This window comes from Dasypus novemcinctus, chromosome 13 (genome assembly GCF_030445035.2).
Source record: "Dasypus novemcinctus isolate mDasNov1 chromosome 13, mDasNov1.1.hap2, whole genome shotgun sequence".
NCBI lineage: Eukaryota > Metazoa > Chordata > Mammalia > Cingulata > Dasypodidae > Dasypus > Dasypus novemcinctus.
This window is the reverse complement of record NC_080685.1, coordinates 13598577-13625421: the sequence shown is the minus strand read 5'-3', so window position 1 is coordinate 13625421 and position 26845 is coordinate 13598577. Positions and strand designations below refer to the sequence as shown.

The following is a 26845-nucleotide window of genomic DNA, read 5'->3' as shown; positions in this document are numbered from 1 at the left end:
GTTATGAAAGAAGTCATCCAAAAATTTTGACTGGGACCTAGGCTCGTTAAACTTTTCATATATTGACACTTGAAATCAAGCGGTCTTTCTTCAGCTAACACATAAGTGTGCATCACAGGAGATTTGAGGAATTTACTAGTAAACTTCCCCATCACAGGACTTTGGATTAGTCTGTGCTGTAGCATCATTTGTATCATGTGGCCCAGGATCTGTAAATGGAATAAATATAAGCAAAAAATGCCTTGCCCCTCTGTAATATCCATATCCTCACGGTCTACTTGTATTTGCACGTACAGACCATAATCTTCTGTAAAGTACTGTGTGATGTTTCTTAACAATACTCAACCATACTTCATACACAAAGGGAAAACCCCTCCGTCTTTCATCTTTGAAACCATTGCAAAGGTATGAAATTACACTTGAGCATGCCCGCCTCAAAGTCACAGAAACAGCTACCTTAGATTTTGACCCCCATTTCAACCCCAGAAGTAGCAAACCTCCCTTGTAATTGGATAGAAAACTCACTGAAGAGAAGAAAGACTTCTGTGTACACAAACCCACAGGTTTGTTCTAACCATCGCAAAATGCAGGATCATTCGTTTCTTCCTTTTTTAGTTAATTCCTCCTTGACAAAGAGCTCCCTGTTTCCTGAAGCCTCCCTTGAATGCTCACCCATCTCTGCTCCCTTGGCATTCTGCGTGTCCCTTTTGAACACATCATTCCTTGTGGTATCAATATTTCTGTCCTTGTCTTCATCCCATTACTGGGTTAAAATCTGGAGGCAGCAGGGCCTAGTGGGATCTCTTACACTTAAAGGTGCACAGTAAGTGCATCCTAAATTAAATATGTTTTATAAGCCAGTTTCTGGAACGTAAATGAATGGATATGTCCCATTGTCTCTATATATTATACTTCAGCAAAGAGTAAATATAGGGAAGCAGATGTGGTTCAAGTGCTAGGGCCTCCACCTACCATATGGGAGGACCCAGGTTCAATCCCTATGGCCTCCTGGAGAAAAAAGAGAAAGCATGCCTGTGTGGCGAGTCAAGTGCCTGTGTGGTGAGCCGAGTGCCCGTGTGAGTGCCCACGTGGCAAGCTGAGCGCCCGCACAAATGAGTCATGCAGCAAGATGATGACCCGACAAAAGAGAGATGAAGGGGAGAATCAAGGTGAAGTGCAGCAGAGGCCAGGAACTGAGGTGGCACAGTTGGCAGGGAGCCTCTCTCCACATCTGAGGTCCCCAGGATCAAATCCCAGTAAATCCTAGAGATGAAAGATGAGAAGTCAAAAAGAGAAATAGATCCAGAAGATCACACAGCGAATGGACACAGACAGCAAAAAGAGCAGGGCAGGTGGGGGTGGGGGCAGGGAAGAAAGAAAAAGAGTAAATATAAGTTAAAATAAATGGATAGGGAGTGGTTGAGTGCCTGCTTCCCATGTACAAGGTCCTGGGTTCAATCCCTGGTACCTCCAATAAATAAATAAATTGAATAAATAAATGGATAAGTGCCAATAGCTATTACATTAATAGTAATTAATTAATTTGCAGAAAAAGAGCTGTGTGTCAATTGGCTTTTAAGAAAAACCCAGAGGAGATTCACAGTCTAGTACTAATGTTTAGAAGGAAGTAGTCATTAAATATATTCAGAGGAATTATAGGACTGTCTTGGGAATTCATACTACCAAAAGCTGCTTGAGTTTCACTGACAGTATGAAATAAGAAAGTTCTGAGCTGTCTAAACACAGACTGTATAAGCCCTGTTACCATGATACATTCAAGTGTTTAAAATCATATTTTCAAAGCCATTTACTAAATTTTTTAAAAAAAGAGAGAGCACCTCATCTTGTGAAGCTGAACCCCATTCATTGTCTCGGCCTGGTTCCAGGGGCCCAGTGATGCCACAGGCTGTGCCTCCATGCCCAAGTCTCAACCCCAGCCTCCCCTGCTCCAGTTCTTAGAACTGGGCTTACATGAGGCTCCCACCACTGGCCTCCCTCCTGAGGACTGCCACAGACCCTGGGTGACATTCTGCCAGATGCCACGTGTCACCTGCCCACATGCCCTAGTAGTCTGGTCCACTCCTCTGAATGTCCAAGTGGAACTCACAGCCTCCCAGAAATCTCTGCACCAAGTTCTGCTAAAACCACCTTGGAACTTGCCGCATCCTTTGCCTCCTACACCTTGTCCTTGAGCTGGACCTCGCCTCCAAGCCCATCTCAGGCCACTCCTCAGAACTGATCGGGTCCTGGGGGCAGATCTCAGGCCAAGCTCCAGGTGCCCAGTGTTAGGACACCACCTTGCAGTAACTCTGGTATCAGTTCATTGAACCAACATGTCTTGAACACAGCATCTGCGCTCAGTGCCAGAATACGGCAGTAGCCCTGCTTTTCACAGGGCCATGAAAGAGATCTGCATAGGACCATAACTGAAGAAGCAAGGGCTTGGAGGAGGCAAGGGATGGATGGACCTTGAAGATGAGAAGACACTGTGTCTACAGAGATAGGAGTGAAGAAACAGAATAATGGGGGCAAACCAGAGACGACAACTCCCTTTGCCTACATCTCAAGGTATGAGGAAGCAGGGATGGGTACGGGGCCATCAGCAGAGTGGAAAAAGTTTGGAATAAGACCTGTAGGACCTCAGGATGACAGAGGGGAATCCAAGAACCACCAAAGAGCAGCTGAGATCCAGCTGGGGCCAGATAGCACAATGTTTGCTGTTTGCAGCTTCTTTCCCCTAGCACTACTCAATGTTTCAAGCAAAATTTTGTGCAGATGTAAGGACTGACAAAAATCCACAGCTGAAAGACAAATCTAGGGTGTTCTTAAGATTATGAAGATGCTTGACAATGACTAGGTGGACAGGCATACAGGTGAAACCAGAAGGGCTTGAGGGGATAGAGGCCACAGAACTGGTGACCAGGCAGGGCCAGTGAGAAAGGGGAGCCTCAAAAAGAATGCGATCTATCCCTTGGCTTGGAGAAAGCATAGACCCCTTCGATATTTGTCTTCTTTCTTTCCTCCCTGCCATCCACAGCTATCTGCTGTCAACTGTGTTTCGGGCATGCCCTCCTCACTGTGGTACAGCACAGCCAAGGTCCTTGACCTCTGGGTCCATAATCTAGCACAGAGGAGAGAGACTCCAACACTCTACACCCAGGGTCACCAGCACCCTATGGGGTGGCATACACAAGGTGCCATGGGACACCCACAGGCACATCGCCCAGAATGGGGGTTTGGAGATGGCATCCTAGAGGAAGTGATTGCTCAGCTGACATCTCGAAGGTAAAAGGAAGTCAAGCAGATAAAAGGAATGGGGATGGAGCATCCAGGCGGACATGACCACATGTTTGTTCTCACAAGAGAAAAGAAAGAAAAAGGCTTCACCCACCTCCTCCATTTCTTCACTACCAACCTGGCATACTCTAGCTTTTGTTTTAACCACTCTACTTTCCAAAATCACTACTCATTCCTCATTACCTCTAGCCTTTCCTTGGCCCTCAGATTCCATGACCTTTGTGCAACTTTTGATGCTGTGGCCACCTGCTCTTCTTCCCTCTTCCCTGATCACCCCTTCTCTGCTTTCCTTTTTCATTTCTTCCCCTGTGAAGTCGATGTTTGGGTATTTCCTCAAGGTTATAGTCCTCACAGCTTGCTCTCCATGGTCCATCTCTTCTTTCATGGTCACTTCAACATCCATGTTTACATGCCCTGCCCTGGCCTCTCCCAAGCACTGGCACCATATTGTCAACTACCCCTGGACACCACCACCAGAGTCCACGAGTATCTCAAAGTCATGATGTATGGGGGCAACCTCATTGTCTACCCATCATCTCTTTAAAATTTGCTGTCTACTTGAACTCTTTCACTTGTCCCCTGATAAGCCTGTCTCTGCAGTAGCGCTTGCATTAACTTTCCTTGCCTAGGTAAGTGGTTTGGGTTCCCCTTCACCCTGGCCTATGAGTCAGTATGGTTTCCCACCTGGTCACCGTGCCTTGGGGCTCTCCTCCAGCACCCAGTCTGTCCTACACACTACAGCCAGGTGACCGTTCCCTGCTCTGCTCACAGACAGCTCTGATTGTGCCCTGCTTTGGACGAGCACCCCTCAGTGACTCCACATTGTCCCCCAGATAAAGTCCAGACCCTTCAGTGGGCTTTCCAGCCTTCACCTGGTCTCCATCCATATCTCCAGTTGTCTCACCATCTATCTCGTTGCCTCTGCATCTTACCACAGGGTCCTCATGCTTTTCCACCCCCTGCCTGCTCACGTGGACCTCTGTCTAAATATGTCTTCTCCCCAAGTCCTCCCTGTCATCATCAGCAAAGCCCCTCTCAAACGTTTCTTGAAGGAACCTTCTAGGCTGTTTTTCATCAGAAGAAACCTCTCCCCTCTGACTTTATTTGTATCTCCTTGCTGGAGCTCACCATTTTCTGCCTTGTGTTTTAGTTACTTCTGTACATCTCTATTTCCTCAGCATAGCTGAGGTCTTTTTATCTTCCTATGGAGACTCCAAGGTAGGGACGTAGGGTTAGATCATAGCGGCTCAATTTAAATTGCTGAATAAACGCGGGAATGTGGTTTAAGTAAGACCATAAAGACCCCAAGAATTAGTCTTTTCAGATTGTGTTCTTGGAAAACAAAACCTAAAAAGTAACATAAAAAGAGTAGTCATAGAGCCAAGGATAAAGATTGTGGTTGTGACTCTAAACTCTTCTTTCATCAACCGTCATAAGTAGTTCTGAGTCATGCTCCCTGTCTGTATCATGGGGATGATTCTGGCCAGACATCGACTTTGGTGAAATTTTCTCCAGATTATGAGAATCAAATCAGATGTGCCACTTAATGTGATAATGTAATAGGTGGGTTCACGTTTTGGCTGGGGCCTCGTTCTTTCCCCCAAGTCCATCAAGTTCTAACACTTGTGTCTCTTCACACTCCCTGAAGTTCCTGTTTCTGTTTGCTCAGCACTCATTTCCAGTTCACCGCGCAGAACCGGGACTGGTGATAAAAGCTCGCCTGCCTGGCCTTGCTGGAGCTGTGCAGATGTGAAAGGGCAGGTCTCTACAGGACCGGCTGAGCGGGGCGCTCCTGGCATCCTGGAGCTTCTGGGTTTCGCCTTGTAAAAGTAAAACCTGGCATAGAGAGTAGAGTTTTCTTCTTTCAGAGATTTCCTGTATCTCTTATAATCTGTGTCTTTCTCTCTCACTCACACACACACCTAACTGAGGCAACTGAGAGAGAAGTACAACTTCAAGTAAATGAAATGAATCTGTAGGAATTTTGGTGAGCAGGTTGTTTTTTCTTCCAGTAAGGACTGTGGCAAGGGAAGGGAGGCAAGCCAAAGAAGACTTAGATTCGTTGGGGGTGGGGGATCTGGCTGTTAAGAATGCTCCTTGTGTGAAAAAAATTAGGTTTGTGATTAGGCAGATGTGTCGACAGCACTGAGATGTGGGAACATACGAGCTGATGAGACGAGAAAGGTCTTCTTAGAAGAGTATGGGGGAAACACTGTTTAAAATGTTTAAAACACACTGAAACCAGGAGTTAGCGCGTTTTTCAGGGTGAAACTCAGAGACCTGAGAATGTAAAAGAACCTTAGAGAGGAGTTTCTCCAACTGCCGCCTCAATGTGCAAGGGAGGACTCAGAGCCGGTGCTGCTAAGTGACTGGCCGAAGGGTTCTAGTGGAGCCAGGACTCAAACCCGAGGCTGTTTTCCCCTTAGAAACAGACTTCTGCAAGCCCACGGATGGAACGGGTGATGCTAGGTGCTGAAAGAGGTTTTAGCTGTATAAAGATGGAGTTAACATAAACGTATATTGGGACTGGTCTCCTCTGCTGACGTAACTGAAAACACTTTAAAACACACAACTCCCTGTATATAACATGTAAATATAAGCAAGTTTATAGACATGGAATTAGATTAGTGGGTATATGGCAGGGGAGAGATAGAGGGATTGAAAGGTAACTGCTGAGGGGTGAGGGGCGTTTCTTTTTGGAGTAATGAAAATGCTCTAATATTGATTGTGGTGATGAATGCACAACTCTGTGATTATACCAAAACCCATTGAATGTACACTTTGGGTGGATTGTATGGTTACACGACTCTATCTCAATAAATTACTATTAAAACTCACATGTACACCTTCTCAAGAAGATCAGAATAAATCCCTCTATGTCCTGTATACCATCTCGTGACCTAGGTTGTGAAATGGGCTGCTTCTCTGAAGTTCTTGGGGCAGAAACACAATTGCCTCTCGAGATTTGGGTGCTGCTTTGTAATATATTCTTAAGTATATAAATATAATAGATAAAAGAAAGAATTATAACCTAGATTAACAGATGACAGCACAGTAAAAAATAGATAGGAAATAAAATCAGGAAAATAATCTATACTGTAAAATAAAACAATAGCATGTTGTTTTGTGCATTGATCCATGTTTTAAAATAGGGGCACTAATTCATTTAACAGGTATTTATTGAGCACCTACTGTTTACCAGGCACTATTCTTAGCACTGGGTCACAGCACTGTGAGCAAATAGACAGAAGCCCCACCCTCCTGGAGTGTATATTCTAGAAGGAGACCCAGTTCACTACCCATTAAAATGTCATCCTTAGGATCCACTTCTCCCTTAGGTTTTGGTGGAAATTTAAATTGGTAATATCTATTTCGATGTAGGTATGGTTTTAATAAAGGTTGCTTTTTGGTTTTTAGGGAGAAGAAAATGGCTTTCCAGACAGTACTGAAGAAACACTTTCAGGTAAATGACTGGCTAATGATATCTGGGCTTCACTGAGAAAGATAATTTGAGACCATGTTTATCATCATATCATTAGCTTTAAAAATCTATATTGCAAAGCAATTTCCGACCGTATGCCATGGTGAAATGCAAGGAAATCTGTATCTGATGAGACTGCGCAAACGCCTTCCGAGAGTATTTTCTCTGAGCTAACCTCTCTTTGCTTGTGAGGGGCCCAGCAGGTCAGAACAGAGCAGACCCCCCTCCGAGTCTGAGAGCCACAGCACTGGCAGAGAAAGGTGGAGGGTGGGCGAGAGCCGCTGATACAAACCAAACGTGCTTGGGAAGGGCCAGCTCTGTGCCTCTGGGCGCAGTCGTAGCTAGAGGAGCGCCTCCTGATGTTAGGCATGCTAATGACCCCACACCTTTTCCTGCTTTCAGTGTTTTTAACCAAGAAACGTGGACACTTGCTCTCTACCCTCATTTTTTACCGTAATACGGAAATGTTGGCAATGAAATAACCAGTTGTATTTGGACTTAGAGGGCTTTTTGTGGCATTTTTCTCCAAAAGACCAAGTCTGTGTTAGATTTCCTGTTGATCTAATCATAGGGAACACATGGAGTTAGGATTAATACAAGCTACACAACCAAAATAATAATTAAAAAAAAAAAAACAACTCACCAGCATGGTCTGTACCTTTTAAAACACATATGAATGATCTGAGTCATCGGGGTTTTGTTTCTTTGGAGAGGGGGAGGGAGTCGATCAACAAAACCCTCGGGACCAGCGATAACCTGTCATCCATCCCGGGCTGGCCAGGTCAGCATGCTTAAAATCAGAACACGCCGGGTATGTTCCAATTTTTTTCCTCTTAGAAACATGATGGTAAGATGCCAAATATCCAAATATGTTAGCAGCCATTTTCTCAAGGTGGTGAGACTCTAGGTGATTTTATTTCTCAATCAACAGGTTTTTATTTATTAAAGACCCGTTGTGCACTGGGGATCTCTAAAGAGGCAAAAGTACAGCTCTGGGGGACAGAAGAGAAGGTTCTGCTTCCAGTTTAGCCTCCACCTAAGTGATGAGACACACAGAAGGGAGAAATCGGGCCAGAGGCTCTTAGGCAGCACCTCCCACCCACATCTCGTGAGGCAGAGTCTGTACAGCACCCCCTTTGGAGCACCCGCCTTCCTTGTATCTCACCCCCCCCTACCCCCAGGAGGCCTGAGCCACCGGCTAATGTGGAATTCCTCATCTGCAAATGCTGCAGCTGACAGAGGCTCAAATTAGAAGCACCTAACTGGGCAGCGAAGGGATGGGGAAAGCAGAGGCAATTTTTGTTTTTTTTCCCACCGTTCTATATTTCTAAAATTTCTACCATGAACAGGTATCAGAAAAATCTGGAAAAAAAAATTTAAGCAGTATATACAAATTTGTATGTAACAAATGATCAGATATAGACAAAATAAGCACAAATATGTAATAAAATTACCAGGGAAATCGCCAGAATTTTAGCTGTGATTAACCTGGATGATGAGAGCATGATTTGTTCTTGTTATGTGCTCATCTAATTTTCAGATTTTCTGTGACCAGCACATATTTCTTTTGTCATAACAGTATTTAAAAAACTGTATTTCAACTTTTTAGCCCAGCTAATGTTAGCTACAATAAAAATGAATGAAGGAATGTCGGGAGACAGTGGATAGTAGTATGGTATATTTGTGGATCTGCTCCTGAGCTGTTCTCTAGAGCAGAACTTGTGCTCTTTCGGCTAATACTTTACCCGCATGCCTGGTGCCTGCCACACAGGGAGTAGTAAGTTTCTTGTGGGTTTTTTTTTTCTTATAAACACACAAATGAGAGACATTGAATTAATGGCTTTGTTCAAATGTTTTGACGAAGCAGATTTTTTCTTGTCTTTGAATGAGGGTAGCAAGTTCAGATATTTTTTATTTTGCAAATATTCGCTTAGCGCTTGCTGTGCACCAGGCGCTCTCGTAAGCCCTCTGCAAAGGTAGCTCCCACCATCCTCACGACAACAGAGCGAAGGTCCTGCTATTTCCTTCATTGCTCCTGTGGCTGGGCCTCTAGTGCACATGATGTGGTGATACCCCTGTATCGGTCAGCCAAAAGGGCGCTGATGCAAAGTACCAGAAATCTGCTGCCTTTTACAAAGGGTCTTTATTTGGGGTAGAAGCTTACAGTTACAAGGCCCTAAAGAATCCACTCAAGGCTGCTTTCCCACCCAAGGCAGCCGCCACGTGGGGAGGCAGGTGGGCGCTGACCGCTGCCTGGCCTCGCAGGGCTTCCTGTGCCAGTCTCTGGCATAGGGCTCGTTTCTTCCCGGGCCTCCTCAGCTGCTCTGTTCACTTCCACTGCCAACTATCAGGAGAGCGACTCATCCCTTCCCAGGGCCCCAGGATCAAACAGGACAGAGCTGTCTCTTCTCTTGTGTCTTCTTAACTGAGTGTCCATTTATAAGGGTGGGGACTCACCAAGTCACGCCCTACTGACATGATGGAATCAAAGCCCTCATCTTCACAGGGAATTTAATCAAGGGCCCTCAACTGAATCCAGTATAATAAAAGGGTATCACACCGAGAATAGATTAGCTTATAAACATTATCTTTTTCTTTTGGGGATTCATAAATAATCTCAAACGGCCACACTCAAGTTCAGATACTCAGTTTACACTGGAACAAAGCCAAAACCCAATCCTACCCAGCCCCCAGGTCCCCAGAAAGCCATTCTCTGAGCAGCTAAAACACTTTTCCCAAAAGCTTCCACCTTGTGCACAGATGAGGCCATGCCAGAGTCTGGCCTTCATTTAATTCTGGTGATTTGAAAACCTTTATTGTCTGTTGTATAATCTACAGCTGGTTAAAACAAGCAGTATGGGGGCAGGCAGATGCAGCTCAGTGGTTGAGCACCTCGTTCCCACGTACAAGGGCCTGGGTCCAATCCCTGGTACCTCCTTTAAAAAAAGCAGTATGGGAAGGAGGAGGGCATTACTAAGAAGGCAAAACAAAGGCGGGAGCAATGGCAGCTTCCAGTTTGGAATCCAGGAAAGAAAAAGGACCCAATCCAGAATTAGCTGCCACTAGGAAAGCAAAGCCCCCTTGGCTTACGCCGGCGATAGTGAAACTCCATCTCCGGGGGCAGCGCACGGGAACGCCTGGGTTAAAATCAACAGCAGCCAATCTAATCTGTGTCCGGTTCACCGTGCTGAAGGAAGCGTTCAAGTTTTACAATGTTTTATACAAAATTTCCAAATGAAAACACGTGGGCACTAAGGAATAAGGCTCACGTATCAAAAAATTCATGAAATGAATTCACCTTTCCCCAACGTGACTAGTAAATTGAAGCTTTGCTCTTACGTGTAGAAACTCAAATAATTTAAGGAAGAACCCTGCTCCTTGTACACCATGTAAGGGCGGCAGAGATGTCCTGGCGTACGACACTGTCCTCACGTCCCCATGGGAAAAATTTTAAGGGAATGACTGAAGCCCATGCAGAATCCAAACCTTGTGTCATCTAGAACTAACTTCCTTATTGAAATGAAGGTAAAACAGGATTGTCTTTTTTTTTTTTCAAACTTGGCACATAAAGTGAGACTTTGTTTATATTTTTGAGTCACATTATTTCGGAACTCCATGGTTCAAATTCACATAAAATTCTGCCATGCTGGATTCTTTCTTACATTAGAGTTTGGTTTTTTTCACGCATCCTCAGAGAACAGAAAGCACCGCTTTTGTTTGATGCCAAAATTGAGGCCTAAAATGATTTACTTGTCTAAATCCACCCAATTTGTCAGCCTCCACAGTGCCGCCTCCAACTTGATGTCTTCTTAAAAGAATGTTTTAGAGAGAAAAAAATGAAGTCACGTTACTTCCCTTGGGTTAAGCAATCGCTGAGCACCCACCAAAAGCCCTTGGGTCTGTTTCTTAGTAGATAAAAATAATTTTCATCACTTTCCAGCTCACAGCATATAACCACATCTGATGAATAATGTGGTATGTGTGTACCCTAATCATTTATCAAAGTCATAAACTGGCATTTTAAATATGTCTCTTCCCAACCACATTGGAAACCACTCAGAAGTAAGCGTGAATTTACACCCTTAATACAAATAACCGGGGTCGTAGTTGACTTGATGTTGACACCTGGCGTTCTGCAGGCTCCAGATCTCATCATTTACAGACACCTGGGACAGAGCTATTTTATTTCATTGCCTTAATACTTTGCCGTCTCCCAAGTTGCCAATAGGAAGTGTTTGCTGTTTAATTGTTTCGCGCTAACTCAATACCTCTTATCCTGGGCGGCCTCGTTGTGAACTAACTGAAGGCTAACCACCGTGCTCGAGCACGGGAGGGAAATACCCGCATGGCCAGAGCTCTGGAGAAGCAGCGTGCAAGCTAAAACAGCACCTTCCCTGCAGGAAGGCGCGTGAAGGCAATCTGTGATCCACTGCCAACAACCCGACTGGAGTGGTTTTCTAGGCCCAGCTAATAAGGACCTTTGTGAATTGTGAATCTTGTTCCAAATTCACAATTAACTGTTAATTGACAGGTATTTTATATCCTGCCCACCCCAAACTGAAGAGTTAGACATGGCGCCATTAGACATTAACTCTTAAATTTTGTTAAGTGACCTAGACATACCTTGTCCACAAACATACTTGGTTCCCGAAAACTTCTTTAGAGTGTAAGTCTTTCTCCCCTCCGTGAAGGGTGGGGAAGGGTGGCTGGGTGCAAGAGAAAAATGCCCTGTGGGAAAATCCACTTCAGTGTGGGGAAACGATCCCCAGGCTCTTTTCATCATCAAACAAACATGGTCTCTCTCAAAGAGGAGCAGCTGTTATTCCCCATTCTCCCTTTTAAGTGGAATGCCAAGTCGCTGTGCCCCACGTTGGCAGCCCCTTCTGACAGAGTGCTCCGCAGAAGTCTTCAGGCAAGCAGTTCCCAGCGTGGGCTGCTCATTGACTCTGAAGTTTTCCCATGACCCGCTGGCACCCCAGACCAATTAAAACAGAATCTCTGTGGCGGGGACCACATGTCAGTATTTTGTGCATTTCCCCAGGTGGTTCCAACTTGCCTCCAAGGCTGAAAACTGAAGGCGTTAACGGCTGGTGTTTGTTACCTCTTGCCCCAATAGCTGTTCTTTCCTGTGTGTGTAACCATGTGCTAGAGGACCCGGCTCTGATGGGTTAATCTCCTTTCTTCCTCAGACACCCTTGTGAGATGGGTGTCCTTATCCCCTTCCAGAGAATAAGGGAATGGGCTTTGCAGACTCGGAAATCTGCACATGGTCGCTGGTCTTTGCCCTCCACAGTACACAGTGTACTCCTCCACAGTGACCAGTGATCTTTCTGCTTTGCCTGTGCTCAGCACTAAAAAACGTTTCAGTTGATTTGAAAATTTCTAGACATCTTTTCATAGGCTGCCCAGACGCTTCTAATTTAACTATCTCTGGAGTTCACACAAAGATATATTGAGCACCTACTATGTGCCTGGTATACAGCAGGTGACATAAGACATCAGAGTCCCTTTCCTGTTGGAGCTCATATCTAGTTGGGAGAGACCAACGATAAACAAAACAAATAAGTCAGTCATTTCATAGGGTGGCTGGGGCCTTGAGAAAATAAACCAGGGTAATGGGATAAGGACGGTCAGGGGAAGAGTTTTACTTTAGCTAAGTAGGTGCACCGAGACCTGAGTGATGGCAAGGAGCTGGTTATGTGCAGATCTGAGCGAGCAGGACTCCCGGGAGAGAAGCTAGCTGGTACAAAGGCCCTGAGGAAGAAAATTAAGTGCCTTGAAAAGTCAAGCCTCTAGGAAGGTGTAGTACTGGGATTTGAAGAGCTCCAGCTAACACAGATCTGAAATGGTTGTGATAATTTGGGATTCTGTATGTATGTAAAAGACTCAATGCTGGGTACATATCAGCCAATAAATGACAGACACTGTAATGATGAAAAAGCACTGAGAAACCTGGTTTTTGCTACTCTGACAATTTCTTCCTTTGTCTGAGCCAACACTCAAACCAGACTTACAAAAAGCAAATCTTCCCAGGGTTTTGGCCTCTACAGTTAGTGAACATAAAGTAATGGCATGGTCCATTCTTGCTTTGCAGTGGTGGAAAATACACGTGTGTCAAAACATGGCAAGTGAGGACCCTAATTATTAAAGAATTTAAATGACTTTTATGCATAATTAACTTCTTTCTACAGCCCTCTTCTTTACTCCCCAAATCTAAAATTGATTCATCTTTTTTAAAAAGTTTTAAGACCAATTCTGTACTATTTTTTTTTACCATTATGTGTTTACTATCAGCAGACACCAGCCACATTTTCTTTCCTTTACTCTAAGTTCTCTATTCAGTCTCTAAAATTCCATCAAAAAATAATAAATGTATCATGACTCTTGACAAGCAAGCTCAGTTCTCATTCATTTGTTCATTTAGCAAGAGACTTTTGTTATCTCTCCTGTACAGCAGTCCTGTGCTTGTCACTTGAGAAGCATCAATTAATAATCCATTTTTCCCCATTTCTCATGAAAACTTCTTTGGTCCCAAGAATTTGCCTCCGCAAGTGTTTCTTCTGCAGGGCATCACCCTGTCTACCCTTCCATGCACAATATTACATGACAGGCTTTTAAAACAAGCAGGGCAAAATGAACTCGATAGGGAAAAAAACCTGTTTCCTCCACTCAAGTCCCCTAGAGACCTAATGAGTTTGTGATTCTAACAGGCGGCTTTAAATTCGCTAGTGTTGGCAGTCCATGTAGATTCTATTTCAGCGAATGGCTTTGTCATTTGTGTTGTTGGAAATACAAAAAATCAGTAGATCTTTTGGCACATCATTTTTTATTTTAAAATAAACTGATATATGGTCAATGTAATGTAAAAGCTCCTCATCCACTAGAAGGTTTAAAGGTGTTTCACAGAAATCTTACTGTTTTCAGTCATCTTCTTGCCACTAAATGAGAAAACATTACCAGCACAATCTTACAAAGGTGAGACTAGAGAGGGACCTTCAGACACCATTACAGATATAATTTTGACCTTAGAGGTGTAAATACTACTTTATTTTCCTAAAGCATTTAAATATATACATTTAAGGTAGCCAAATGGTAACTATAGTTCATATTCATAATCAAAAAGAAAATTAAGGTCACCTGAGCTCTCTCCGCCCAAAATCAGCCCTTGTTAACACATCTTTGTTTTCTACTCTTCCAGACATTTCTCCATGTGTGTGCATGTGTACGTATAATATATGACTTCCAGGGAATTAAATGTCTGTATCATCTGTTGTTACAAAAACGGAATTATACATACTCTTTGGTAACCTGCTTTCTTTTCTACTTGACGTGTTATCGTTAATTTGACCATCCCTTTAAACAAGGGCAAAGGAAATTCCAGATTCCCCTTAATATCTCTTGTTTAGCGAGAAAAACCCTCATCATTTAAAAGTTCCTTTTTCATAACTAGACTTAAGCCCCACCATGCAGCTAAAGTCTTATTTCTTTATACACCATTGTTAATGTAGCTGGAAAAATAACCTGTATTTCATAGAAATTTAATTCAACATTTTCTACCACTCTAAGACTGTAGACCACCCTGCAGAGGGGTGTGAATCTGTTCTCAGGGAATTTAAGGTGTGATGAGGCCCACGAAAACCATCCAGCTCTCTCACTGCAAGGCAAAGGCAAGGAGATGCACACAGAAGGAGGGAGAGTTTCACAGGGCATTTTGGGTAGGAGCTGGGAAGGTTTCATGGAAGGAAGTGAATCTGCGGTGGTTTTATAAGATGGATAAAGTTCGGGGGAGGAAGGGAAGTTCAAAAAAGTTTGTGAGAAGGAGAGAAGGAAGACGTTCTGATCGTAGGAAAGCACAAGAGAAGGCATGGAAGTAGAAAACCTTAAGGTATAGTTTTTTTAACCTAGGAAACGGACAGAGTTGTTTTTTAGGAGGTACTGGGGATTGAACGTGGGACCTTGTACATGGGAAGCAGGTGCTCAACTGCTTGACTACATCTGCTCCCCGTTTAAGACTAAAATTCTACTAACAAAGACGTGAGATAAGCACCATCTTTATACTCTGGTAGAAGTATAAATGTGTATAGCCTTTATTTCTAGAAAGCAACAATAGTCTTGACTTTTGACCTAATAATCCCGTTACTGATGAGATGAATAAAGATGTGGTCCAAAATTTCCAGGCAGGGGTCTGCATTGCCTTTGTTATTCACAGTTGTGAAAATCTGGGGAAACCTAAATGGCCAATAGTTTATTCAAAATTCCATCACTGTGTATGATTTGTAAATTTTATATACTGAGCTTATAACCTTTGCTTTTAATTTAATTAAACTTTTTTTAAAAAGGAAAGGCCAGGTTATATCTGTTCAGGGGAATGAGTAATCTAGGTTGGCTGGAGCACAGGCTGAGTTCAAGGAGAAGCGAGGCTGGGTACAGTGGAAAAGTCGGCACGGAATTCGGGGACCGGAAGTGTGAACTGGGGAGCTGGAGTCCTTTAGGTGCATGGGGGAGTTTTGTAAGTCCTGTTTTAGGTCCTTTGAGTCAGAGCTGTCACCCGGGCATCAAGAAGAGGTTTCCAAGGAGTCCTGGAGCCCGGGAAGGCAGGCAGGGCTGATCGTTCATTCCTTCCCTCACTCGTGCAGTCACACAGTCACCGCAAGTACGGGGTGGGCACTTGCCATCTGCCAGGGGCTGCGCTGCCAGGGGCTGCGCTGCGGCCAGAGAGCTGACGGGAGAGCCTGGTAAAGCCGAGGCAGTGGGGAAGACCACCGGGGAGAGAAGACGCTGCACGAGGAAAGCTTAGGGCTCAGGCGGAGGGAGGGTGTCTCCCTGTCATTCTCAAGGACCCACCTAGGGGACAGGCTGGGGTCCAGATCTCTGACATTTGGGGAAAGAGGTCTGGCCAGGACCTGGCAAGGCCGTTCCTGGAGATCCCCGTCTCGGTTGTAAGAAGGAAGCCTCCGTGCAATATGCGTGTCCACGGCGGCAAAGGGGTCTTGGGCTCCCAACGGGGAGGCAGCCACATCCCAGGGGGAGCGGCCGGGATGGGGCCTGGGCAAGCAGTGGGTCCAGGCAGTGACCCTCCGATCAGGTGGGGCTCTGCTTGCCTCTTGGAATTTCTGCCCATTCGGACTGGACCCGGCCGGCAGCGGGGCACCGGGAGCTGGGTCCAGTCTCCACAGGGAGCTTGGCAGGAAGCCGGCTGGGCCGATTGCTGCTGGAAGCCAAAGAGGGTGATGCTGAGAACATGGTGACCCACCAAAGGCAGCAGCTTTGAATTCTCCCTCTAGAAGTTTAACAGTGAATAAGAGAGAGAAAAAGGCGCTTCAGCAAGGGGAGCTCGAGGCTTTTTGTTTTTAGGATAGAGGAACCCTATACATACTTGTAGATAAGAGAGAGAATCAGTTGACATGGATGCCAAAGATGAGGGGAAAGAAAGGAAATGAAACAAATTTGAGGTGGGGCCTCCGAGGTAAAAAGGAGGCTGGATAAAGAAGAGAACTGCTCCATTGATAAATCTCTATGCTAAGCTAAGCAAGATGTTTGTGAATGCAGTACATTGTGTTAGTTACCACATTGTGTTAGTTACCACCACTAGAAAAAAGCTTGGAAAATAGAAAAATAATCCTACCATGTTAACACAATAACAACTATTATTTTGGTACATTTCCCTTCATAGTACTATTAACGTACAGTTTCCACATAGTTCTCATCACCAAGTACATAGATTCTTTGTATCCTACGTTTTTCACTTACTATTACAGTGCAAGCATTTCCTAAGTAGCTACCGTCTTCATGATTATGTAAATAGTATGCCATCAAGTAATGCAATGATTTCCTTCACTATTCCCCTAGCTTTAGACATGGAAGTTGTTTAAACATTTGCCAATATAAATGACACTGTTATAAACTCTTTCGTATAGCAACGTATTTTGGATACTCTCCAGAGACTAGGCCCTAAAAGGCATGTTAGGAGGTCAAAGGATATAAGCATAATTTTCACAGCTCTTGCTTTGTTTTCTTTTCATTTATTTTCCCCTCCAAGTTGCTGGTTCGCAACCTTTTGATTACCATCGTGACTCGCTCTTGCTAGGACTCGCTTTCGTGGCATGCACAGTAAAGGTCATCAGAACAGTCCCTAGAATCTGCCAGGCCAGTGACCTCTGAAGGGCCGTTGGCTGTTAACATCCGAATCCAGGGGGTCACAAGGCTTGGAGTTGTTGCAGAATTTAAGTCGCCTAGGATGCCATGCTTGGCAGACTGGGCTGAACAACTCATTATAAATGACTTACCAAGACCCCTCATGGACAGCTTCCCCTCCCAACGTGCCCCCTGCTGATCAGATGAGGCTGCGGTGGCTGAACGGGAGCCTGCTGCCCCTCCCCTGGGATGGAAGCGCCCCCTCGGCGGGAGCTCAGCTCCAGCGCTTCCTGCTCGTCCAGCCGGGTTTGCCTCCAACTGCACACACCGCAGGGCCTTGGCCCCGCTTCAAAGGGGGCCCCGTGGGAGAAGAAAACACAGAGAAAGGCAAAGGCACGATCAGGTGGCCATAAATTTTAAATAACTTTTCTGGCATTATCAATTACCACGCATATTCAAATATGCATATGGAGTGGATATTCCAGTTTCTTTCTCTCTTTTTTAAGGACCTCTTAAAGAATTGTGCAATCCTTTGTACCCTAGCATGCTGTGTTTGGTGTTAAAAAGCCGTCAGGCTTGACTTGAAACTTGGAAGCAGGTGACGCTTGCGGTGCACGCAAGTATGAGCTCGTTACTGATGAGGGCACAGTGGGCTGCAGGTGGGGGGGAGCCCAGTCCACCTGGGCTGGTTACCTGCACAGAGAGACCCCTGCTCCCTGGCGCCCTCTTGTCTGGCCAGCAGTCTGGTGGATGCACACCGGAAGACGGAGAGCATATCAGAAAGGAAGGGAGACTGGCTTTGCAAAAACAGACTGCCGTTTCCAGCAACACACCCGTTTGGGGTGAGTCTGTATTATACAGAAATGAGCACTCGGAAACATTCCCCTGTATGATACACTCTGTTAGCTTCACGCTGGTGCCCTTGGGAACCCCAGCGGAAAATCGAGGGCGTGAGAATTGCACACTGCTGCAGGCCTCCTGCTGACAGCTGTTGTTTCTCCCTGCAGATCTCAGCAAGGACAGATCCTGTCGGGAAAACTGTACCTGTCCCTCGTGCTCGCTCCGGGCGCCCACCATAAGTGACTTGCTCAACGACCAGGACTTACTGGATGTGATCAGGATAAAGCTGGATCCCTGCCACCCCACCGTCAAAAACTGGAGGAATTTTGCGAGCAAGTGGGGCATGCCCTACGACGAACTGTGCTTCCTGGAGCAGCGGCCGCAGAGCCCCACCTTGGAGTTCCTGCTGCGGAACAGCCAGAGGACTGTGGAGCAGCTGATCGAGCTGTGCAGCCTCTACCACCGCGCCGACGTGGAGAAGGTCCTGCGGAGGTGGGTGGAGGAGGAGTGGCCCAAGAGGGGCCGCGGGGAGCCCGCCCGGCCCTTCTAGAGCTTCTCTCCCCCTCCGCGGGCCTCTTCGGACACGGAAACGACCACAGGTTCATGGGGAATGTGAACCTGTCCTTTTTTTTTTTTTTTTTTTAAGAGGTTAGGGTAAGGACCCGCCCCAGAGGACACTGGTTTTTCCCCAAAGCAGGTGGTTTTGTGGAGGGGTAGGTTTTGTTTCGGTGGTGGATTTTCCTTGTGTTTATTTTTGCACATTAATTTAATATGTGAATCTGGAATTGGGAAAAATATTTTGTAGACTCAGATGGAGGGCGAAGCTTAAATGATCAGAAGGGATTCCTGTCGCGGTGAAAATAAAACCGTCCTCTCCCTTCAGTACTCCCGGAGATGTTAACGCCGTAGGGCCTCCAATGCTGATGCCCCCGACGAGCGGACCTTCCTGATCCACGGCCCTCCCACGGCTTAGAAGAAAGCAACACTGAGAAACTGCCCTGTTTAACCTCTTACTTTTTAAATATATATATAGTACTTATGTGAATTAACAGGATATTGGGTTTATGTTACCATTCTCTTCAGAACACGTGCCAGCTTCTTTATGCACATACTTGTATAATCTTTGCGCTATCAAAAATGTCATTTGCTCAAATATCTTTAAGATGCAAAAAAGCAATGGTTATTGGGAAGTCAGAGTCAGGAAATTTGGGGATAATGAGGGCCAGGGGAAGGCGGTGCCCCTCCGTTGCTCATGACTTCCTAAAGAATTCATTTACTATTTACTTCTACATCTTTTGTATAGGCTGGGTACCCCTCCCCCCCAGAGGAAGCACAGTTAAAAAATAAATAAAAATCAGGGGAGCGGATATAGCTCAAGCAGTTGAGCGCCTGCTTCCCATGTATGAGGTCCTGGGTTCGACCTCCTAAAAATAAATAAGAGTCAGCTGGCTCATTGGTAAAATACAGCCACTTAGCACCTGCTGTTCTGACTTATAAGGGGACCCAGTAACACTACACAGCAGGTTAGCCAAGAAGGGGGAATCTTAAATGGCTGGCAGGGAAGGTTGCATTAAAATCCCAATTTTTAAAGAATTTTAAACTGAAAAAAATCTAATGCTGCTATCTGATGGCTGGGGAAGTGGATTGTAGTTTAGGAGGACATGTTATTGGAGAAATCAGCTTCTCTACTTCTTTTGATGGGAGGGAGAGAAGAAAGCAAAGCTCTGGCTTGCTTCACAACTCCACTGAAGAAGCTATTTGCTTTTGCCTATAGGTTTAGAAAATTCAAGTATTTAATTCTGTCAGGGGGGATTCTGTATAAGTCCCTGATTAAAATATACAAAAAATGATTAATAACACTAGTTGGAAAGACTAGGGTTAACTCAAAAGAAAGTTCTTTTCTAAGCCACCAACCTTTTTTTTCCCACAAACAGTGATTCAAGCAACAGGTTGCTATATTAGTCAGGGTTCTCTAGGGAAACAATCAACAAGGGATATCTGTCGATAGTAAGAGATTTATCAGAGTCTCTCACGCAGCCGTGGGGATGCACAAGTCCAGGTTCCGCAGGCAGGCTGCAACCAGGGGCTCTGATGAAAGTCCAGTGAAGGTTCTTGACGAGTTCTGGGAGACACTGGCTGTCCAAAGACAAGCTGGGAAATCCTCTCTCAATGCTGGAATCACTTCCCCTTTTAAGGCATTCAACTGATTGGGTTAAGCGTCACTCACTGCTGATTGCAATCTCCCTGACTGATGTCATTATAACCAGCTACCTATGATTTACCACTGCAGTAAAGTCAATGGTGACTAAAGTCCATAAATGCCCTTTTATCACAGCCCAGTGCTTGCTTGACCAAACAACTGGGCACAGTTACCTGGCCGAGTTGACACAATAGCCTAACCAGCACAATTGCTAATACATAAAATCAGCTTCATCATCAAATGTTAGATTTAAACTAGCGAAAACTGCTATAGAGATTTACTCATCGCCTCTAACTTGGCATTAATCACAGCCAGCTCATCTTCCCTTATCAGATTTATGGCAAGAAGTAGTTAAAATGGCAGCCAGTGATAAAATGCAGAGATTTTTAAAAAGTAGATTCAGTTGCAAACTGTTGTTCTACGAGGTGATTAAATAAATTAAATTTAAAGATATTTAATCCGTCTTGACGGGCATGGTGGAGGCACCATACAGAACCGCTAGGGGGTGCAGCCTGGAAGGAGTCTGGTTTACATACCAGGTTCTCATTAAGCTACGCGTGGCATGAATTTACTGTGGGGACAGACGCGCGGCCTTGGCATTCTTGACAGACATCTCGTTTCGTGCTGGGGCACCCCCTGAAGGCAGCCTCAGCCAGGCTGCAGCCCCGAGCCCCTGCTTCCCAGGCGGTGGGGATCCCCCCCTCCTCCCCGGCCCTCAAACAGGGAGAAGCAGGAAGCGCAGGAGCAGGGGCTCCCCATGCCCACCGCCCCTCTGCAGCCCCCGCCCAGCCCAGGGAGCCACGGAGAGAGTGTGGGAAGGCTGCCTCCACCCTCGGACTGACCGAGGGCAGAGGAGCAGCAGGGGAGGGGGCGACCGGAGCGAGGAGCGGGCCCAGGGAGCACCCACCCCACGGGAAGAGGCCCCCCAGCCTCCCTGCCGGCTTCCCCTAGGTCCTCCTTCTCCACCCAGGTCGGTTTTAATCTGGAAAACATGATGAAAAATGACCCCTTGGAAGCACTGTTACACGTGGGGATTCGGTCAGTCCCAGTCTTGCCAGAATCCTGAATTAAAAGCTTTTCTCAGGCTGGCCTGAGAAAGGTGGCCCAGTTAGCGCTGCTTCTATGGGCCATGTTTCCAAAATTCACAGCTCAAAATTTCAGAACTTAAAGACTTGAGCATATACTATTGATCAGGTCACCTGAACTTAACTTTCTGGAGGTGGATCCAAAAAAAAAAGTTTTTAAGACGCAGCCTTCGGGCAAACCAGATACAGGCAAGAGTTGAGTGTGATGCGGTGCCCAACCCACTCATCTCTCCATTTTGCTTCATTATTTCCAAAGTTCTGATTGCTAATAATTTCCACCGCTGGATTTAGCACCACCTCACTGCCAGGTCGACTACGTATGTTTTACCTTTATTTATATTTCCTTTTTTAAAATCCCTATTATAATAGCAAGGGGAAGTGGCAGGGTGGAAAGGGTTTTTTAACATAGGGGAGTTAATACAAATTTACAGTTTTGATTTGACTTGACCATTATTTCGCTATGCTGACATCTGTCGCTGTTGACATTTACCTTATGAAGAGTTTCAATTATTAGGAGCAAACTATGAACAGAAATTGAACCAAAAATTTTTAAATTTCATTTAGACTTGCCTAAATGTTGGATGACGTTCATCTGTTACGTACAGAAATACCAAAGAGTAATTGTCAACTGAAATACAAGTAAGTTAGTTGTTGTAATCCCCCAAAACAATTTTCTTTAATTTATAGCAAATAAATATTGTAATAGCATAAATTGGACGATGTTTTACAGAGGCAAGGGTGGAAAGGAAGGAAATAGTTTTATAGTTAATTAATCAAATAATACTTACAATTTAGGCTAATATCATTACTATTTAATAAAAGCTTTGCTCATAATGCTGTCCTGAGGGGCTCCCCATTAAATTCAGCACCTTATCAACTAAGCTGCTATTGGAAGAAGGAAACTTCCTTATGTAAATTCCAAGACATGCGCTCCAACAAAATTTCCACCTCTATTGATACATGATGAGGCTCTATGTAATATGTGATATGGATTGTATTTGGTTGCACTAACAAATTACTATCCAAAGGAAGGGAAAGAAAAGCCACCTTAGAGACCGCACCCAGGACACACACACACACACAGGAAGACTCACAAACGCAGGAGGGATTATTTAAGATTATAAGATTTGAAATTGGTGGGGCTTAAAATTTGTGCCAGGATCGCCCACCGGTATTCAAAACATAAACCTGTATGAACAGGTTGCCCATTTTTGTGGCACTAAATAATAATTATTCAATAACAGAAAATTCCTGATAGACAAAAGTCTGCTTCTCCCTGGGTCCCTCAATAGTAATTTTTGCGCGCTGCTGCCCTCTGGTGGAGCACAGAATCCACACACATGGCCTACCTGGCCTGGTTGCCATCTGATGACCACTTTTCTGTTGATTGTTGGTTATCTCATAAATCCCTACAAGTAGCCCGGCTAAAAGACAGGAAGAGTGCGGCTGATTACGTTACTTACACGCTGGCAAACGTCAGTGGACCGAGGCTGCAGATGCAGATGCAGGATGGGGCCAGTCAACACCAACAACAGTTCCACTCTCTGGGGACTCTTTTTAAACAATCGGCAGGACTTTACCTCCACGTAGATTTAGGGTTAGCCTCGTGAGTATTTGGTCCTCTTCCTTTCAGTCTGACATCGAGAAAATGAGCCTGCTGAACAGTCACTGTCGTAGAAACAGGCAGGTCCACCGCCCTGAGGGACAGCGGTCCAGGACCACGTATAACTCAATTGTTTTAAGTACAGTATTCATAGCTCAGTTCTCCCTTTTCATTTGAGATGAATAAATGTTTGATTTCGTTTAGAGCACGCTGTCCTCCCTATTCCAGCGTTTTCCTCTCCTTTGGTTGGCTGCTTTTGCCCTTCGTCTGGCTTGTCTGGAGCTGCCCACTCGTCTTGTGAATCCCATTTCCTTTACACGTGCACGGCCTTCTCCCTCACTGCCACTGGCTAACGTCTGTGTGCCTTTTTCCATTACATGTGCAGAAGCAATTTGTTGGATTATTTTTCATTTTTAATGGCACTTCGGGCCTGATAACATTAAAACTCTTTACTACCCTTGTAACTGAAACACGTATCCCTGCACGTGCCCAAAGAAGTGACGGAGAAACCTTTGCCCTCTGTGTACCATGGTTTTCTACTCAGGAATTCTGTGCCAACATCCACCTTCTGACCCTGTGCACTTGGTTATAAAATGAATGAGGGCCAGTCTCGCTTCCCCTGTGTTTAAGGAGGATTGTGGCCGTGATGCCAGGCTGGTCCTCCCTGGGGCTTCTGGGCCGTGTGGACAGGGCACTGCTCCCCCAGCTAGAGTGGAGGGGTGAAGGCGGAGGGGAACCCGTGCTGCTCCTTCCTGCGGCTGCGCGTCGGTCTGGTGATCAGGTTTAGCTGGGGACACCTCCTGAAGTCACCTCCATCTTTGCCCTGAAAAGATTGAAGCCGACTTGACCGTGCAGCTTGAAATGAATGAGCTTGTCGACTCTTCTGGAAATGTGAGAGGTTAGTTCCTCACTACTCCCGGCGTTGGGCCAGACTCTTGTTTTATGCAACAACCTGATGACCATTTTCTTTTGAGACATGCCCTCAGAAGCTTCATGGAGCATATTTCTTCAGCTGATGCTTTGGAACTACTGGATCTTGGCGGCATTCTACTTTTAGGTGTCTTCGTGCTAATCTTTTGGCACTGTCTTAGCTTGGATCACCTAATGATTTTTTTATTTTTCTCATCCATAAAAATTATTTTTACCTATAGTAATGGGTGCTCTAAAATTAAAGATTGATACCAACCACTCTCTCTAATGGGTGCTTTCATTGACTCGTGTGTGTGCTGTTTGGTCAACTGTGAATCATTTGTTGAGTCCTAGTGGTTCCCAAAATGTGTAATGGACACCAGGGATGCAAAGATAAACAAAGTTCTTACCCTCAAGAAGCCTGTGGACTCGGGGAAATCACTGCTCAATGAGAGACACTACAGCTGAGAAAGCTACACTTACAACCCAGGAATGGACAGAAAAACTTGAGGAAATTAAGTATTTCAGATGCTGTAATACCTGCATGTGAAGGGCCATTTCACGGCTACCTTCCACCTTTCTTGGCCTTACATCTCTGGCCCAGGCTTGTCCTCAGAAACGCCAGACACCCACGTCCATCCACGTGACACGTCCCCACACATACTTCACAGGCACCTTCAACTCAGCCTGTCCTGAACCGATGCCGTGAGCTTTCCTTCCAGCCTGGCTTCCAGGCTTATCAACCACCTACTTGCTTATGCCGTCCTTAGGCTCTCCCTCTCCTTCTCTGCCTGTTCCACCTCCCAGATATCTCCTCACTGTTTCCACTCCTCTCCATCCTCCTCGTACCATTCTAAGCCAAGCGGCTGTGCTTTCTCACCCGGCAAGGGCCCCCAGCTGATCTCCGTGCTTCAGCTCCTTCCTCCTTCCATGCCTTTCTCCACACAGCTCATGGACCCTGCTAGTCCCAGCCTTAGCCCCTTCCTCGGATTCCCACTGTACTAGTCAGCCAAAGGGGTGCTGATGCAAAATACCAGAAATCGGTTGGCTTTTATAAAGGGTATTTATTTGGGGTAGGAGCTTACAGATACCAGACCATAAGCGTAAGTTACTTCCCTCACCAAAGTCTATTGCCACATGTTGGAGCAAGATGGCTGCTGATGTCTGCCAGGGTTCAGGCTTCCTTGGGTTCCTCTCTTCCAGGGTCTTCTTTTTCCTGGGCTCAGGGTTCCTCTCTTCCTGGGGCTGCTTCTCTTTCCTCTGTGAGCTTACTTCCTGGGGCTCCAGCTCAAGGCTTCAGCATCAAACTCCAGCATCAAAGCTCCAACAAGAAGAACCCTCAACCTGTCCTTGGCCATGCCTTTTATCTGGGAGTCCCCGTCCACCAAGGGGTGGGGACTCAACGCCCTAATGACGTGGCCCAATCAAAGCCCTAATCATAACTCAGTCATGCCCAGGTTACAGATGCAATTACAAGCATAATCCAATATCTATTTTTGGAATTCCTAACCATATCAAACTGCTACACCCACTTTGAGGATAAAGCCCCAAATTGGTGACGTGACCTATAAGGCCCTCCTGACTCGCTTCCTGCCCCCACCCCGAGTTTCAGCTGCTCCACCCTCCCCCAGCTCTGGAGGCCACACTGGACTTCTCATGGGGCCCCCAGGGCCTCATTCTCCTTCCTGACTGGATGCTCCAGCACCTGCGGGCCCTCTGCTGCGTCCACACGCAGACCCGTCCCCTCCCCCAGCTGTGCTCACACATACATGCACACTCTTTCCCAGCTAGTGCTACTCAGCCCCCCGCTCTTGTCTTTGACACCCCTTCCTCAGAGCAGTGTCCCTTGACCTCCCAGACGCGACGTCTTTCTCTTATTGACTCCTAGAGTAATTATCTGATCACTAGTTACCTTCCAGTTAGACTGCACACCCCAGAGAGCTGGGGCCTGGCTGGCTTATTCGCCTCTGTATTATCAACACTAACAGGGTTCCTGGCCTGGAAGGGACACTAAATGTGCTGAATAAATGAAATGGAGTAAATGAATAAATAAATGAAACACACTGCAGCAATCAGCTTAGCAATAGGTTTGCTCGAAGGGAAGGCAACGCAGAACTTACAGAAATAAAGGATAAAGAGAAACACGAGGGAGGAACCAAGGATGGAGCCAGGGGACTCACAGCTTCTGGAACTGAGAGACTCGACCCTAGTTTCCACCTCATATTTACTGGAAACTACTAAGCAGCTGTTTGCTATTAGAACCACGACATCATCTATAATAATTGGAACAACAGCAACAGCAGTTGCAACATCTACAAAGAACAGGTGTAACATCTACAATAAGGAACAGGTAAGCCAGTTTCCCACAACAACACACTCTAAATCCAGAAAAACCTCCCTTCACAATTGTTTGGTCCTTGAGGAAGAAAAATGTTAAAAAACATAAAATGCAAAAGGAAGGAAATTGCTTCCCAAACTGCAAATTCTTCTAGTGTATACTGGGAACTGTTGTTTATTATGATGAAGTCCATCCCCTTCTGATCACCTTCTGAGCTTAAAAGATCAACGTGAAAATGTCCTGGAATTGGATAGTGGTAAACGGTTGCATAACATTATGAGTATCCTGAAAACACTGACTTGAACACTTTAAAATGGGTAGTTTTATGTTATGTGAATTTTATCCCAATTTTTAAAAAGGCTTAAAAAAAAAAGATCGAAGCTGTCTCCACAGGGAAAAAAAGTGAGGCACACTGAGCAGTGCCAAGGTTAAAGGCGAGGGACTGAAGTTTGCAGGGAGAGGAAAAAGGGAGAAGAGGAAAGGAAGAAGCTGATCTTGGGCAGCCAGTGAGGGCGTTGTCTCGTGAGCCTATCAAGGCAGCGCTCCGTTTCCTTGGTGACGGCTAAAAGGATGAAAAACGCTCGGAACTCCTCCCTCCACGCTCTCTTCTCCTTGGCTTGACTTAGGGCTGTATCGCCCGTTCCTCACGGAGGTCTCTGGAGCTAGGGCCCCTGCTCCACAGACCACTCTCCCTCCGGCCTCCTGTGCCCTGCTGGCCTCACGGCCCTTCCCTCTCCTAGTCGAGGACAGAACGTTGCCAAGAGGAAGGGGTCTGCAGTGTAGCTGTTGGATTTGTGCACATGACAGATAATCACATGTTTTTCATGGACTCAATACAATAATAACGTAAGAGGACCAACTAGACCACAAAAACAGACGGGAATGTACACTGAAGAAAAAATTAAATTTGGACAATATTTGCCTTCCATTCACATTTCTCCCATCTTAAAAATAAAGG

General features: G+C 45.6%; 1 protein-coding gene across 3 annotated transcripts in view; it reads left to right on the top strand.

Moving 5' to 3' along the window:
- Positions 1 to 23833, top strand: part of EDARADD (EDAR associated via death domain) — a 77031-nt gene extending 53198 nt beyond the window's left edge. For 2 of the 3 annotated variants that reach the window (XM_004473132.4, XM_058309499.1), the window contains exons 5-6: positions 6715 to 6760; positions 17920 to 23833. In XM_004473132.4, the coding sequence (XP_004473189.1) occupies positions 6715 to 6760; positions 17920 to 18302 (429 nt within the window). In that variant the 3' untranslated portion in view covers positions 18303 to 23833. Of the gene's footprint in view, positions 1 to 6714; positions 6761 to 17461; positions 17755 to 17919 lie in introns of those variants that run through there. The other variant, XM_071207363.1, reaches the window with a different exon arrangement.
- Positions 23834 to 26845: the final 3012 nt, after the last annotated feature.